This window comes from Chenopodium quinoa, unplaced genomic scaffold, assembly GCF_001683475.1.
Source record: "Chenopodium quinoa cultivar QQ74 unplaced genomic scaffold, ASM168347v1, whole genome shotgun sequence".
NCBI classification, from domain to species: domain Eukaryota; kingdom Viridiplantae; phylum Streptophyta; class Magnoliopsida; order Caryophyllales; family Amaranthaceae; genus Chenopodium; species Chenopodium quinoa.
The window spans coordinates 398753-412963 of NW_018742390.1; the positions used below are offsets into that span (position 1 = coordinate 398753).

The window sequence follows — 14211 nt, forward strand, 5'->3', positions numbered from 1 at the left end:
CAAGTCGAGGTCTCCAATCGTCAAATAAATCTTATTCTTGAGAAAACGGTTTCAAGGAATAAAAAAGATTGGTCAGACAAGTTGGATAATGCTCGTTGGGCCTATAGAACGGATTTCAAGACACCTATTGGCACCACTCCATATCGCCTTGCCTATGGCAAATAATGCCATCTCCCGGTAAAGCTTGAACACTGTGCTTTGTGGGCAATCAAGAAGATAACCTTTGATTTAGAAAGTGCGGGGGAGAAAAGGTGGTTGGATCTACATGAGCTAAAGGAGCTTAGACTTGATGCTTACGATTGTGCTAGAACCTACAAAGCTCGTTCCAAAGAAGCTCACGGAAAGCTTATTGAGAAGAAAGAGTTTTGTGTTGGTGATAAAGTCCTCCTCTACAATTCAAGAATGAAGTTGTTTCCCGGAAATCTCATGTCAAGATGGAGTGGCCCTTTCTTGGTGAAAGATGTTTTTGCTAATGGTGTCGTGGTAATTTCTCCTTTGGATTCCTCGTCTTCTCTTAAGGTTAATGGTCATCGGCTCAAGGAATATTTTGATGGAGTGTTCGTTGGTCTTGTTTACAAAATGATTCTCTTCAGGCCACCTTGAATGGGTGGTAAACATCGAGCTAACAAAGTTAAACAAAAGCGCTTATGGGAGGTAACCCGGATTCTTACCTCTATTCTCTTTTCTTTCCATTCTTTTATTTTTCTTTGTTGATTTTTGTTCTTACCTTTCCTTTTGTTTTTGGTTTGTTTTGTAGGTTACCTTCAATCATCAAATATAGACTTAAAGTGTTTGATGAGGATGGCAAAAGAAGGATTTGGAGTGCAGGGGAGAGGGAACCCCGCGGGCTTGGAGAGGGCTCGGGTGCTCTTGCTTTAAAAAAGGGCAAAACCGATCAGGAACTCTCCGCGGTTACCCCATGGGCTCCCCGCGAGTACGGCAACTTTGGAGAGGGTGCGGCTTATTTTTGTCAAAAAAGATCAAGAACTCACCGCGGTCTGGCCGTGGGCTACCCACGGGCGCGAATAGACTGGAGAGAGCGCTCCAGATTAGAGACACTACGGCCCTCTGATTACTCTTTGGGAGCAGGGGATTCGTCGCGCCCTTGCCGCAGGTGCGGGTGTTGCCCAGACAGCCCGCGGAGTTTGTTATGGGTTCGGTACCCATTTCTCCGCGGGCGCGGGATTTCTTAGAGAGGACGCGAGTATCCTGTTTTCCTTCTTTGCGTATAAAAACACTAGTAATTCCTTTTTGAAAACTAACTTTTAGATAATTTTCATTAGCTTAGTTTTAGAGAGAGAAGTTAGAGAGAAATTCTTGGATTTGGATTTGTATTTCAACATTGGTTCAATCAAGTTTGGATTTCTTCATCTTCAATCATTAATATTAGTGAGAATCTCTTCTTTTAGTTCATCTCTTTACTTGTTTGTCTTAGATTCATGTTTGATTGTTTGATTTCCTTGGATTTGAATTTGATATTGTAGTTGATATTGTTTTCTCTTGATTTTGATTTAGAATGATGATGAATGCAATTTCTAGTGATTTGTTCTTGAGTTACACCATGATTAGTGAGTAGATTAGTTACTAGGGAGAAGGGGAAGCATGCTTGATTGATGATTTGTGCTAGTTGATGATCATTGATTGATTGAACGAATTTTTCACCAAATACTACTGAGTTTAAGCTTAATTCACCATATACCACCCAAAACTTTGTAATACACCTTGTACCACTCAGTTACTGTACATTAACATGAAATGCCTTTTTCCTTAACTGTCGTTAGTCTGCCGTTTGAGGGAATTTACCAATTTGACCTTATAAATCAAACTAGCACCATCAATAGGGTTGACTCCCACAAACATCACACTTGTAATTCGAAAAAATTGACCCCCCATTTTCCCTTTCCATTAAAGCGTCTCTCTGTTCTTCACCATTGAAGTTGATCCTCAAAAATTAATCCAAAAGTTGTAAACTTTCTTCGATCTAAAGTAGACGTTGCTAGCAGGACGATAATTAGAGCTTTTCGATTTAACACGGAACCTGGTTGGTGCGGTTTGAGAGAGGAAGTTGTTCGTGACTGAATTTCGCTCGAAATTCTCACCTGGGATGGGTTAAGCTTTCTAAAGGTAATATTCTTCTCATTGATTTGATTTTCGAGCTCTAATTTTGTTTTTTTTTTGCGAAATTGAGTTAGGGTTAGGGTTTATTCGAAAATGATTATGTTAGTTTGGATGTTATGCTATTAACTTCGAATGATTAGTTTGGAAGTTGTTAACTAGTGATTAGATTAAGTTTGATGTTAACTGGTGATGTGATGTTAATTGTTGTTGCTTATTATTCGTTGTTAGGATGAGTGCATTGTGGCTATTAGTTTGTTTGCCAGGTGGTAGTTTTGATGTTAGGGTGGATGACACTGATAAGACCAATTTAATGGAGTTGTTTGAGTATATGTTTGAGGATTCAGTGAAGCAGAATGTTTTCCTCCCTAAGTACTTCACTTTGTTTGTGAGTAAACCTAGAACTAATCGTAAGCTAGAGTTATTTGATGATGGGACAATGTTGAAAATGTGGGCGTGGAATGAAGGGAAGGATGAAATAGAAGTGTTCATAGAAGAGACAGAAAACCCATCTGTTGTCTTCCAGTCTGCAGAAGCTAGTTGGGAAAGAACTTTGAAGATCAGGGCTTACAAAATTAGGCAGAAGGAGGAAGAGAGAAGGTGAAATGCAGAGGCTGAAGAAGTTGAGGAGGAGCTTAATGCTCAAGAACCATTTACTGTTGTTGTAGAGGTCCCTGTTGTGAATGCAGAAGAAGATGTGACTGAATATGTTAGGGTATTCCACACTACAGCAGCTGATGAGTCATTTCCAGGAGATTCTCAACCTCAACCCTCACAAAATGAACCATCTCAACCCTCAAATGAAAAAAGTAAGACACCATCACCACCCAAAAAATCTCCTAGAAGGAAAAAAGTAACTCCAAGGTAGAAAAAAACCCAACCTAAGCAGTCAACTCAACCTAGTCAGCCTACATCTCCACCACCAAGTAAGCATCCTTCTCCACCAGCAACACCAACACACCATGCTTCCCTAAATAACCCACACATGCATGAACCACCACCCCAAGCCAGGCAGCCTACACCACCCCCACCACCCCAACCTAGTGCTGCTTCTAGTTCTGTGGTCAAGCCTAAAGTGCAATCTAGATTTAAACCAAAAAAGTGGAGGGTTCCAAGAAGAACATCAAAAAGGTATGGTGTTGAGGTTGTGAAGAATAAAAGAGGAGGGAGGGAAGTGAATACAAGGAGCAAAAAACCTGTGCAAGTTGAGGACAGTGATGGTGAATCTGATCCATGGCCTTCTAAGGATAGTGAAGATGATGACTATGAATTTTCAGAATCTGAGGATGATTTGGATATGGAATTGAACCTTAATGACGAGTATATTGTGGAAGAAGAAGACCTAGTTGATAATATACAAGAGAAGACTTTTGATGACTACCTGGATGGGACCCATGTTTTAGACAACCTGTACAAAAATGGCAAGGTCTGGTCTAACTCACCATTTGGGTCAATTTAACTTGAACCTTGGTTAATATTTGAAACCAAGGAACAATTTCATGATGTCTTCAGAGATTTTTGCATACAAGAAGGCTTTGCTGTGACATTAGACTATGCTGACAATCATAGATATACTGCAAGGTGTCTGATCAATGATTGCAGTTGGAGGATTCATGCAGCAGTCCTTGTTGATAAAGTCAACTGGCAATAAAGATACTGGAAGGGGAACATAAAACTTGTGGGAGGCTGGAAGAGAATCCTATGGTGCCTTTAGCATGGCTTTGTAGACATTTGAGGCCAGATCTGGAAGCAAACCCAGAAATCCCTGTTGATGCATTGCAAAGGATGTGCCTGGAGAGGTTTAGGATCCAAGTAAAGTTCAGGCTATTTTACAAAGTGAAGTGTTTGGCCAGGGAAAAAATTCATGGTGGTTTTTCCCAGTCCTATGCTCTCTTACCAAAATATGTTGAGATGATAAAGGCCACCTATCCTGGCTCATATGCTCTCATTACTTGGACTAACAGTGGGGGCAATAGTGAAAAGTTTAAGGCATGTTTCATCTCTTTTGCAGCTCAGGTGAAAGGGTTCTTGGGTGGCTGTAGACCCATTATAGGGATTGATGGTGCCCATCTCAGTGGCTATTACAAAGGAGTCATGCTCACTACAGTGTCCATTGATGGCAATAATGAGATTTTTAAGATAGCTAATGGTCTGGTTGATACAGAGAGTATAGACAGCTGGACTTACTTTTTCAGAAACCTAAGGCTCTTTTTTGCACAATATGGATCTGAAAGGGATGACTGGACTTTTATAAGTGACAGGATGAGGGTTAGTTTCTTGCTTTTTAAAATAATTAAACTTTGTCTTTCTTTTGTTAATTTTCAGTAACTAACTTTGTGTTTGTATGTTGAAGGGTGTTGAATCAGCTCTTTTTGAGGTATTCCCAAGAGCAACTAGGAAGGTATGCTGTCAGCATGTGTACTCTAACTGAAAAAAAGCTGGGTGGAGTGGGACAGAGTTTCATAAACTCTTTTGGATTGCAGCCAATGCATACAATGCATATGTGTATGACAAGGCAATGTCAAAGATCGAGAAATATGATGTAGCAGCATTTGATTACCTTACACCTACTGCAGAGCAATGGATTAGGTACATGTTTGACAGAATAATTTTTTGTGATCATAACACAACAAACTTTGTCGAGTCATTCAACTCATGTACAAAGGACAACAGAGATTTGCCTGTCCTGACTTTAATGGAAGGTAACATCTGACCCCTTAATTTCTTTGTGATTAAACAGTAAGCACCATGTTTTGATGGTTTGGATTTCTTTGTGTTGGTTTTGTTTGATTTTTTGTTTTTGTTTTTGTTTTTTTTTTTTTTGGACTTAAACCAGCTGTAAGGAATTGGTGCATGAAAAGGATGGGTTCTAGGTTTGAAAAAGCAATTGATATGGATCCTAATGAGCTAACAGAGTTTGCTAAGGGAGTTTTGGAGATAAGAAGTGAGGAGTCCAGATTGTGTCATGTGATAGCAGCTGGTGGTGGAGAGTTTGAGGTCAGGGATGGGCATGTGAAGTTCTCTGTCACACTTCAGACAATGACCTATGGTTGTGGGAAGTGGCAAGGGTTAGGAATACCATGTAGACATGGTCTAAGGGTCATATACAGCCAAAGACTTCAAGCTAGAGATTATGTGTCACCATACTTCAAGGGAGCTGCTTACAAGCTGACTTATGGAGACCACATCCATCCCATGTCAGATCCAAGTCACTGGCCAGCATTTGATGTGCCTGAAATAGCACCACCAACTGTCAAAAGAGCTGCAGGTAGACCAGCTAAGTAGAGAAGGAGAGCACCTCATGATACAAGAAAAGGAAAGAGGCACAAGAACAACAAGTGCAGTCTTTGCAAGGAGTTAGGACACAATGCAAAAGCCTGTAAGGCAAGAAAGGAAGCAGAAAAACAAGCAGAAAATGCAGCATCCAATTCACAGCAAGGCAAAGGAAGAGGGAGGAAGAGAAAGGCTAACAGTTAGAATCCTTGAAGCTGCCATAAATTATGTATTATTTTTTGGGGAAAACATTTCAAACTTGTGTCAGGTTTTTTTTTGACATAATCTTAAGCACTTAGTTGTTTTGCAACAAACTTGTTTATTACATTTCAAGAAAATGTACTACAACCATTGCAAAATCATGTAGCCCTAAATTTTTTGAAGACAAACAGCTACCAATTCGACTTGCTATTACTTTTAGCAATGAAAGTTTGTTTACATTTTAACTCTAGCTTTTAGAAGTGTGACTTGATAAGTATCTTCTCAAACACTACATTTTTATAAACAAAGTAGTCGTTACAAGTGTGCAAGGGTTATTTTTTAAAAAAATATTACCGTTACAAAAAAAATGGGTAAGTAGTGAAATAACTTTTAAATAATGGTATATGGTGAAATAATTTTTCACAGTAGTGGTATATGGTGAATTGGTAAATTCCTTCAAACGGCAGACTAACGACAGTTAAGGAAAAAGGCATTTCGTGTTAATGTACAGTAACTGAGTGGTACAAGGTGTATTACAAAGTTTTTGGTGGTATACGGTGAATTAATCTTAAACTCAGTGGTATTTGGTGAAAAATCCGTTGATTGAATTGTTGCAATTAAATTAGTTGAGCTACATTGACTAAGCAAGGAGGAAGCAATCTACTCATAGAGGGATTGGAAAGGGCTTGGAGAGGCCTTGAAGAGGGCGTCAGCCTTTGCCAGGTTGCCGTGGGCGCGGGTCCTGAAGGCCGTGGACGCGGGTTTTGTTGCACCAGGAACTCTCCGCGGTTGCCCCGCGGGCACGACAAACCTGAAGAGGGCGCGACGAAGTTGGGAGAGGGCGCGACCCCATTTAAAAGTAAAAATCAAAATATTTTCAAGATTAAGCCTGCGGTTGCCCCACGGTCTCTCTGCGGGTGCGGGCGAATCTCCGCGGGCGCGGCGAATGCGGGAGATGGCGCGGCCACCAAGGTTACAAAGGAGGCCAGTTTGCTACTCTCTCTCTCTCTCATCTCTTATTTTTCAATCTCCTTTTGTTTTTCCCCTTTCTCTCTCTTCCCCCTCTCAAACCCTAACCCCAAATCATCATTCTTACTCAAATTCACACAATTCCTCCTTGTTTCACTCAAATTTCCATCACATTTTCCATCTTACTCCATTTTCATCAACATTAAGTTTCTTTTCTCGCGGTTATTCGGGAAATTTGAGTCCTTGAAGCAATTTTGAGCTTTGTTTGAGTCTTCAATCTTGGTATACTTCTAACCTTTTTTTTTTTTTTCAATTTCAATTGATTATTATACATTGGTTTTGATTTTCCATGATTAAGCATGACTATGATGTTTATGGTTGTTTGTATGGTGGTTTTGGAATTACTTTGAGTGATTTATGCTTATTTTTGAGATGGATTATTAATGTTGTTGGTTGTTGTTTGGATTTTTGGTTGTTTTTTTGCTTGTAACAGGTACTTTGTAGTTTGTGGTGGTTTTGGGTGGTATTGTGAAGGTGGTTTGAAAAATTGGTGGTAGTGTTGGTGTTGATTTTGGGTGATTGTGTAGTTTCTTGTGCTGGTTGAACTTGTGCTATGGATTTGTTAAGAAACGTTTAGAGTAGTAAGAAACGTTCTAACCAATCCCCCGCCCAATCCTCCCAATTCCAATCCTCTCAAGGCCAACCTTTAAACACCGAACCTCCTCACAACAAAACTCCTCAAGATGATTCCCCACCTTCTCTCAAATTTCACAATCGGTCAAAACATGTCCCAATCTATAACAAAATGAAAACCCGGAAATTAAGACCTACCCGCAACTATCTTCCCGATGATATGGTCACATTAGGAGTTGATGTCGATTTTGACATCCTAATCCGTAACCTTTGTTTGGATGAGTTTGTAAAGTCATCTCCAAAAACCTATTTGGAACCTTGCATTGAGTTTTTCTTTACTTTTGAGTATAATAGGGCGGGGGATACCAACTATATCATCTCTTTCCAACTATTCAATGCCAAGCATACCATGAACCTTGCCGAATTAAATAAAGCCCTTGGCTTCAATCCCAATGCCGACATCTATGAGCCCTTAGTTTCCCTTTTCAAGTCCGGTTACAATAAGGTTCCATGGTGGAGACAAATTGCTTAAAAGAAGGTGTTTGACTATATGAATTCGCTTGCTAGTGAGATCATTCACCCATGTCTTAGAATTCTTCATCGGGTTCTTGGCTATGTCGTGTTTATTAAGCAAGATCTTGGGAAGCTTTCGAGAGAGGAGATCTTAGTTTTTTGGATGGCTACAAGGCCGGATATGGGGCCGAGGTTGAATTTTGGTACATTTTTGTGTATTGTTGCAAGGAAATCATTAATGGGAAGAAAACGGGTGAGATACATTGTGGAGGTATGATTATGAGATGGCTGTATCATTTCAAGCAAGAACGTTTTTTGAGGTCTTACACTCCGGTTGGAGGGAGTGAAGACATGTATTTAGATTTGAAGCAACTTAACAATTTGCGTTTCATTACTAGAACTAAGAGAGACGATGTTTATTCTTGGCTAGTGCGTAATATGCACTATTGTTTACTCCCAAACCCGGCCGCCACCTCAATTACTCGAGATGCTAGGATTATTTGGAGGATTCCTATTGACAATGAAAGAGTTGAGGATGATATGGAGGATGATGATGATGATGTGAATGATGGTGACGGTGATGATGATGATGATGATGATGAGGGTGGAGAAGGTGGAGATGCCTATCTTAATGAGATGGAGGCTATGCGAGAGCATATGAAGCGCATGTAATTGAGCATGCAAGGTATGTATTCCAACCATCAAACTTTGTCTTTTTAAACTAGCGCCCTATATGATGCTAGTGTGCGTAGGGGGGAGGTCACTCCTCCGGTTAACTACCCATATGTGCCGCCGTAACAAGGGCCTGTGCCATCTTGGGGTGGTGACAACCTCCCCACGTACCCCTATTGGCCCGGGGTTACACACCCCGATGAGTCATGGCGCGACTTTACAAATGATTCCGGTCATTATGACTACCGGGTTTCGTGGAGGAGTGATTACAGGGGTGACCCCAATTACTACTATGTTCACCCCAATCACCCCGAGCTCTGTATGCAGCCCGAGCCATTTGATCAATTTTCCATATCCAAACTTGACCTTTTCAAGGGTCGTTATGGGTTCCCTCCCGGTTTTACCGGTGGTTGGGATGTGGGTGATGGTGGTGCCAGCCCTAGTGGCCAATAGTTTCCCCCTTGGTTGTTTGATTCCCTTTTTGTTTCCTCCCCTTTAGCTTTGCATGTTTTAGAGCGTAGTGGTCGATGCCCTTATTTTGTGGGGGGGGGGATCCAAAAAGATGTTTCAGGGTAGGTTTTGGGGGAGGCGCCTTCGACTCATGGGGATGTGTTTGAAAAGGCTTTGGTGGATTTTTCTTGATTCGCTCTTGGTAGTCTAGTTAGTACGATGTTTGTCTTGTTGTCTTGATTTTGATAATGATGTTTTGAGGTTTCTTTTGATCATGATGATGATGATGCTTTCTTTAGGTTTTTGTACATAGTTTTCAAGTAAGCTTTCTTTTGTTTGATTTTGTTTGGAAGTTACTAACAATTTTATTTTGTATATAGTCCTTTTCTTTTTCTCACCTTGCTCGTAGCTTATAGGGATGGCAATTTAATCCGAGTTCGATTCGAATCCGATTCGATCCGAAGGAAAAAATCCGATTCAAATCCGTTTAAAATTAGTCCGAATCCGAATCCGAATCCAATAAAATAAATCCGAATCCGAATAGGGGGTGGATCAGACTTGGACCCTACGCAAAGTCCGACGTAGTCCGATCCGAGTCCGAATCCGAGAGTATAAGCATATGCTCCATAACTTAAGACAACTATTTTCTTGTTTTGTAGCAAAATTTTGTTATGTAACTTAGTTTATATTTTAAATATGTTATGTTTATACTTTAATTGGTACGAGAATACAAGAAATTATAGGTATATGACATTACAAAAAATAAAAATAAAAAAAAAATATTCGGACCATTTCGGAGGTCCGAATAAACGGACCGGATTCGGATCCGAAAATTACAAGTCGGATCGGATTTGGACTCGGATTTTTCGGATTCGGAATCGGATTCGGATCTGAGTCCAGGGTCCGTTTACTTAACGGATCGAATTCGGATTTAGCCACATCCGACCCGAATCCGATCCGTTGCCATTCCTAGTAGCTTACGCTTTGGTCTTCGAAGCTTCTTGGAGGAGGTCGTTCTTACCCCTTGGTTATTGTAGCATAGCTTGGACGCTTGATAAGACCTTTATTGTTTTATCTCTTTACTTTTATTCCTTTACTTTTCTTGGTTGCTTAGATTAGGATTAGTTTTAGGGGAATTGAACGGTTCGAGGATATATGATTATAACACCTAGTGTGTTTGGGGTCTTTGGCGATGTGGCCATTTGACCGCTTGTATGTCGATTGGGAAATACGTTTTATGATTGCATCTTTGTCCTTTTCTTTGTTCTCTTACTTTTCCTTTATATTTTCTTTTAAACTTTTATTCTTTTTTTTTTCTTTTCTCTTTGTTCTTGGTTTTGTACATACCTTTTGAGGCTTTATTTTTCACTATTTCTATTTTGACTTGGACTTGTAAACAATGGACTCTTGCTTTTGAATAATAATCTTACTAGGTGGTCATGGTATGCACAGTTTGAGAATACATTTGGTTGATTCTAAGATAAAGCATGCTAAGGTAGTTGTCAAGAACTAGGGGGATCATGAAGCCAGATTCTACTTGTTTGTGGCATGTTTAGTAGTTGCTCCCTATCTTCGATTTGACAACCTTAGTGAGTTTTTGCTACAGTCATGTGAGATTCATACTTTTTCAAGATTTCAACATATTCTTACATGAGCGGCGTGGATCCTTGACTTTCACAAATTTAATCAAGAATCTTAACGTATGATTCCTAAGACCGAGACCGAACACCTAGGGAGGACAAAGGCATTTTTTCGGGGAGGTATTTTTCCTTTTTCTAGGATAGTGTCCTTCTTTTCACTTTTTGTTTTTGGGATACATTTGCCTTCTTGCAAGCCCTTTGAGCCTTTTTCCCTTCTTTTCAAGCCACATCTTTAGATCTTGAGCCTTTTGTTTCATTTTCATTTTCATTTTTGGTTTTTGTGAAGCAATGGTCATTGTTGTTGGAGATTGTGGTCTATAAGTTTGGAACTTGGTTCAAGTTTATGAGCAAGTTTGTGTTGTATATACATTGTGAATAATGGAAAATGTCTAGTAAAAAGACGTCCCAATTCAAAAATACAAGGACAAAATATATGCAAGTTTGAAAATAAAAGCCGTCCAAAGTTAAAAGAGACGAGGACAAGCACTACTAAAGAAAGAAAACAAAAGAGAATACAAAAAAAAAAGTGATTGAGGACAATGCTCCATTTAAGCTTAGGGGGAAGCGTTCTCACGCTTTTTGTGCTTATGATTGTGATCTTAGCTTTGAATAAGCTTGGGGTGTTGGTATTTTTGTTTGGTGATTGCTTGGTTTCAGTGTAAAGAAATGTGCAATCTTTGCTTCACAATTTAGGTTAACCACCAAATTTTAAATTAAGCCTACTGTAGGGAATATTTCAAGCATTATCCTAAACTTGAACCCCACTGTGATCATACACTTAAGCATGGTGGCGTCCAAAGGGAAGGAAGCTAGAGCAAAAGAAGCACCAACAACTTTTAGGAACTTGTAAATCATTCACTGGGTGAAGGTTACACCTCTTGACGATCCAAGAGATCGTTAACTCCAATAGGTCTTGAACCATGACTGGTAGTTCAGGGATGAAGGTACAAATCCAACCTAAAAGAGATTGAACCTGCCCTAATAATAGGCCTCTACTTTATTCTGATCGTATTCATGTGCGCTTTCTGACCAACATGCAATCAATAGGATTAACCCTAAACCTGTTTATCTATGTTGGTTTAATATTAACAATAAAACTATTATTGGTGATCACTTGAATTATACTCAAATTAACCCTAAACAAGATTATTAATTATCTTATTAAGCGTGATTACTAGTACAAATTCCCTTTAAACATGAATAAAAGGTGTGATCAAGCAATAACAATAAAAATCAAGCAACATAATAAATAAGCATAAATTATAATCAAAATAATCATAAAAAAAATAAAAACAATAATCATCATAATAACAATTATATTAATCATAATCATAATAATCATGTTAAAGCATAATAATAGCAAGACCCTAAGCATGATACTAACAAGATTAATAACAAATCCTAGCATGTCACTAAACATTAAAAAATCAAAGCTTAACCCTAACATGGTACTGAAATTCTATTAGGAAAGAAAACATGAAGCATGAGATTATTATTGTGAAAAGTGAGTCATAATCCATGAGATTACTAAGTCCATATGGTTCGGAACCACGAAAGGAGCATCGGGTATGGTGGTATGAAGTGAGTCATGGAGTCACATTCGCCCGTATCGGCCCATACTCGATTCTTATTGTGAAAAGTGATTCCTGCGATCTCAAAGGCATACAAACAGAGATTCAATTTGCTCCAAAATATTATTAATTTAAATTGGTTGAATATTAATGCAACATATAATTCTAAAATATACTGATGACTTGATTAAACAACAAGATTAAAAAGGAACCTAAACCGGTTGTCCAAATTATCTATTTAAGCGTGATTTTCAATTAAATAATCCCTTTAAACATGCAATATGGTGATCAATAGAATAATAAAAGAATTATCATTAATATTGGAAGCAATTCAACAATAAATTGTTAGTCAAATCAAATACAAAATCACCTAATCAAGATAATAGCAATAGTAAAATAAAATAATTAATTAATTACTCACATTCCGCGCGTTCCTTTAAATTGCTACATCATGAATAAATTGTTAGTAACTTCAACTAAATTATAAAGCAAATGAAAATTAAATGAAATAAAAAAATAGAGTTGATTTTTTCCAAACCCTCAGTTAATTATACCTGTCACGCCTTGATTAAAGTATAGAACTTCGGTTTAAGTATGAACTCCTTGGAGTGCTTAAGGGAAGTATTTTGAGAGAAAAGGATGGCTAGTATTTAGGCTAAAGAGGGAGAAGAGAATTATTTCATGATCAAGATTGTTGATGATTGATAAAGAGGAGATATGACCTCTATTTATAGAGAAAAAAGAAGGGTCGAAGAATTAAGATAAGGTTCGAATTAAATCGAATTAAAACTCCATTGACAGCAATTTTTATGAATTTTGTTTTTATCATATCTTTTGATCCAGAAATCCGAATAAGATAAATAAGATGTTGTTGGAAAGATCTTGAGTCTAAATTCTAACCCAATTAAAATCAGATTAAAATATTTTGTAGAATAAAATATATGGCCGAAATAGTGAGAAGGTGTCAGTTTTGGATAGAGTTTGACATTTTATTCATATCTTTTACGTTAAAGCTCTGAATTGATATTATAATATATCATTGGAAGATAATTTCAAGGGCTATCCAACCATATAAAATTTGGATAAAAAATATGAGGCACAAAAATCATATCTGACTATCTTTGAACGTCTTTTAATTCGGATAGAAATAGGATTTTCAAAAAGGAAAGTTTTATTTAATTTCAAACTCTTTAATCTTATCTTTTCAAAAAGGATAATTAAGATCTTTTTGAAAATTCCAATTAATCCTAATTTTTTTAGGAATGGGATTAAATAATTTGTACCCTCCACTTGATCATTGGGTCGTAGGTAAGGTGGGCTTAGGTTCGGTTTGGGCTCAACTTAATATTTTGGCCATAACTTATTCGTTATAACTCGGATTTAGGCTTATAATATATCGTTGGAAAGCTCTTTTAAATCCACGTCCAACTATTCAATCATTAAAACCAGATAATGGACCAAAATAATCTGGAATAAATGTTTTTATAGAAAGGACACCAAATGAATGATTTAAAAGGACACGAAATAAATTATTTTGGGTTTAAAGGCACGAAAAGAGGAAAATAAGTTATGGTTTGGGAAAATGGGATAGGAGTTGGGTTGGTTTTATGAAATGGAAATATGGATTTAAGCACTCCAAGATTAAATAGTCAACCCGACCAATAATGGCGGTGAAAGGTTGTTCATCATTGGGTTTGGTTTTGCGGAGACATTTTTAAGTGTCTACAGAAGCCCCCACTTTGACTGAGTTTGTAGAAACGCTAGTTTTGAAAACGATAGTCAAAGTAGTCGATAGGGACAAAGAATGATTTAAGACGTTATGCAATCCTAAATCACTCTATATACGCCGATACCTGCAGAAAAATGCTAGTTCTACAGATAAAATAGTAAAGGGATAGAATGTTTATCTGACACCAGTGTATCGGTGACAAATGAGTTTGGTAGTTTCCTATGCTTGAAGGAATCCACCGGATGACGTTTGTTGAAATGCCCTTTCCTTGCCTTAGGAAAGCCGACTGACGAGTTTGGTAGCTTTCTAAGCCTGAAGAAATCTACTGGATGATACTTTCCATGCTTGAGGAAAGTCAACATATGAATTTGGCGGTTTTCTATGCTTGAAGAAACCCACCGGATAATACTTTCCATGCTTGAGGAAAGCCGACAGATGAACTTGA

At 38.2% G+C, this 14211-nt stretch overlaps 1 protein-coding gene across 1 annotated transcript; it reads left to right on the forward strand.

Moving 5' to 3' along the window:
• The first annotated feature begins 3816 nt into the window (after positions 1-3816).
• On the forward strand, positions 3817-5400 carry LOC110699578. Its single transcript, XM_021877083.1, has 4 exons — positions 3817-4383; positions 4469-4523; positions 4599-4817; positions 4952-5400. Exons 1-4 carry the CDS (start codon positions 3817-3819, stop codon positions 5398-5400), a joined length of 1290 nt encoding a protein of 429 aa, XP_021732775.1.
• Positions 5401-14211: the final 8811 nt, after the last annotated feature.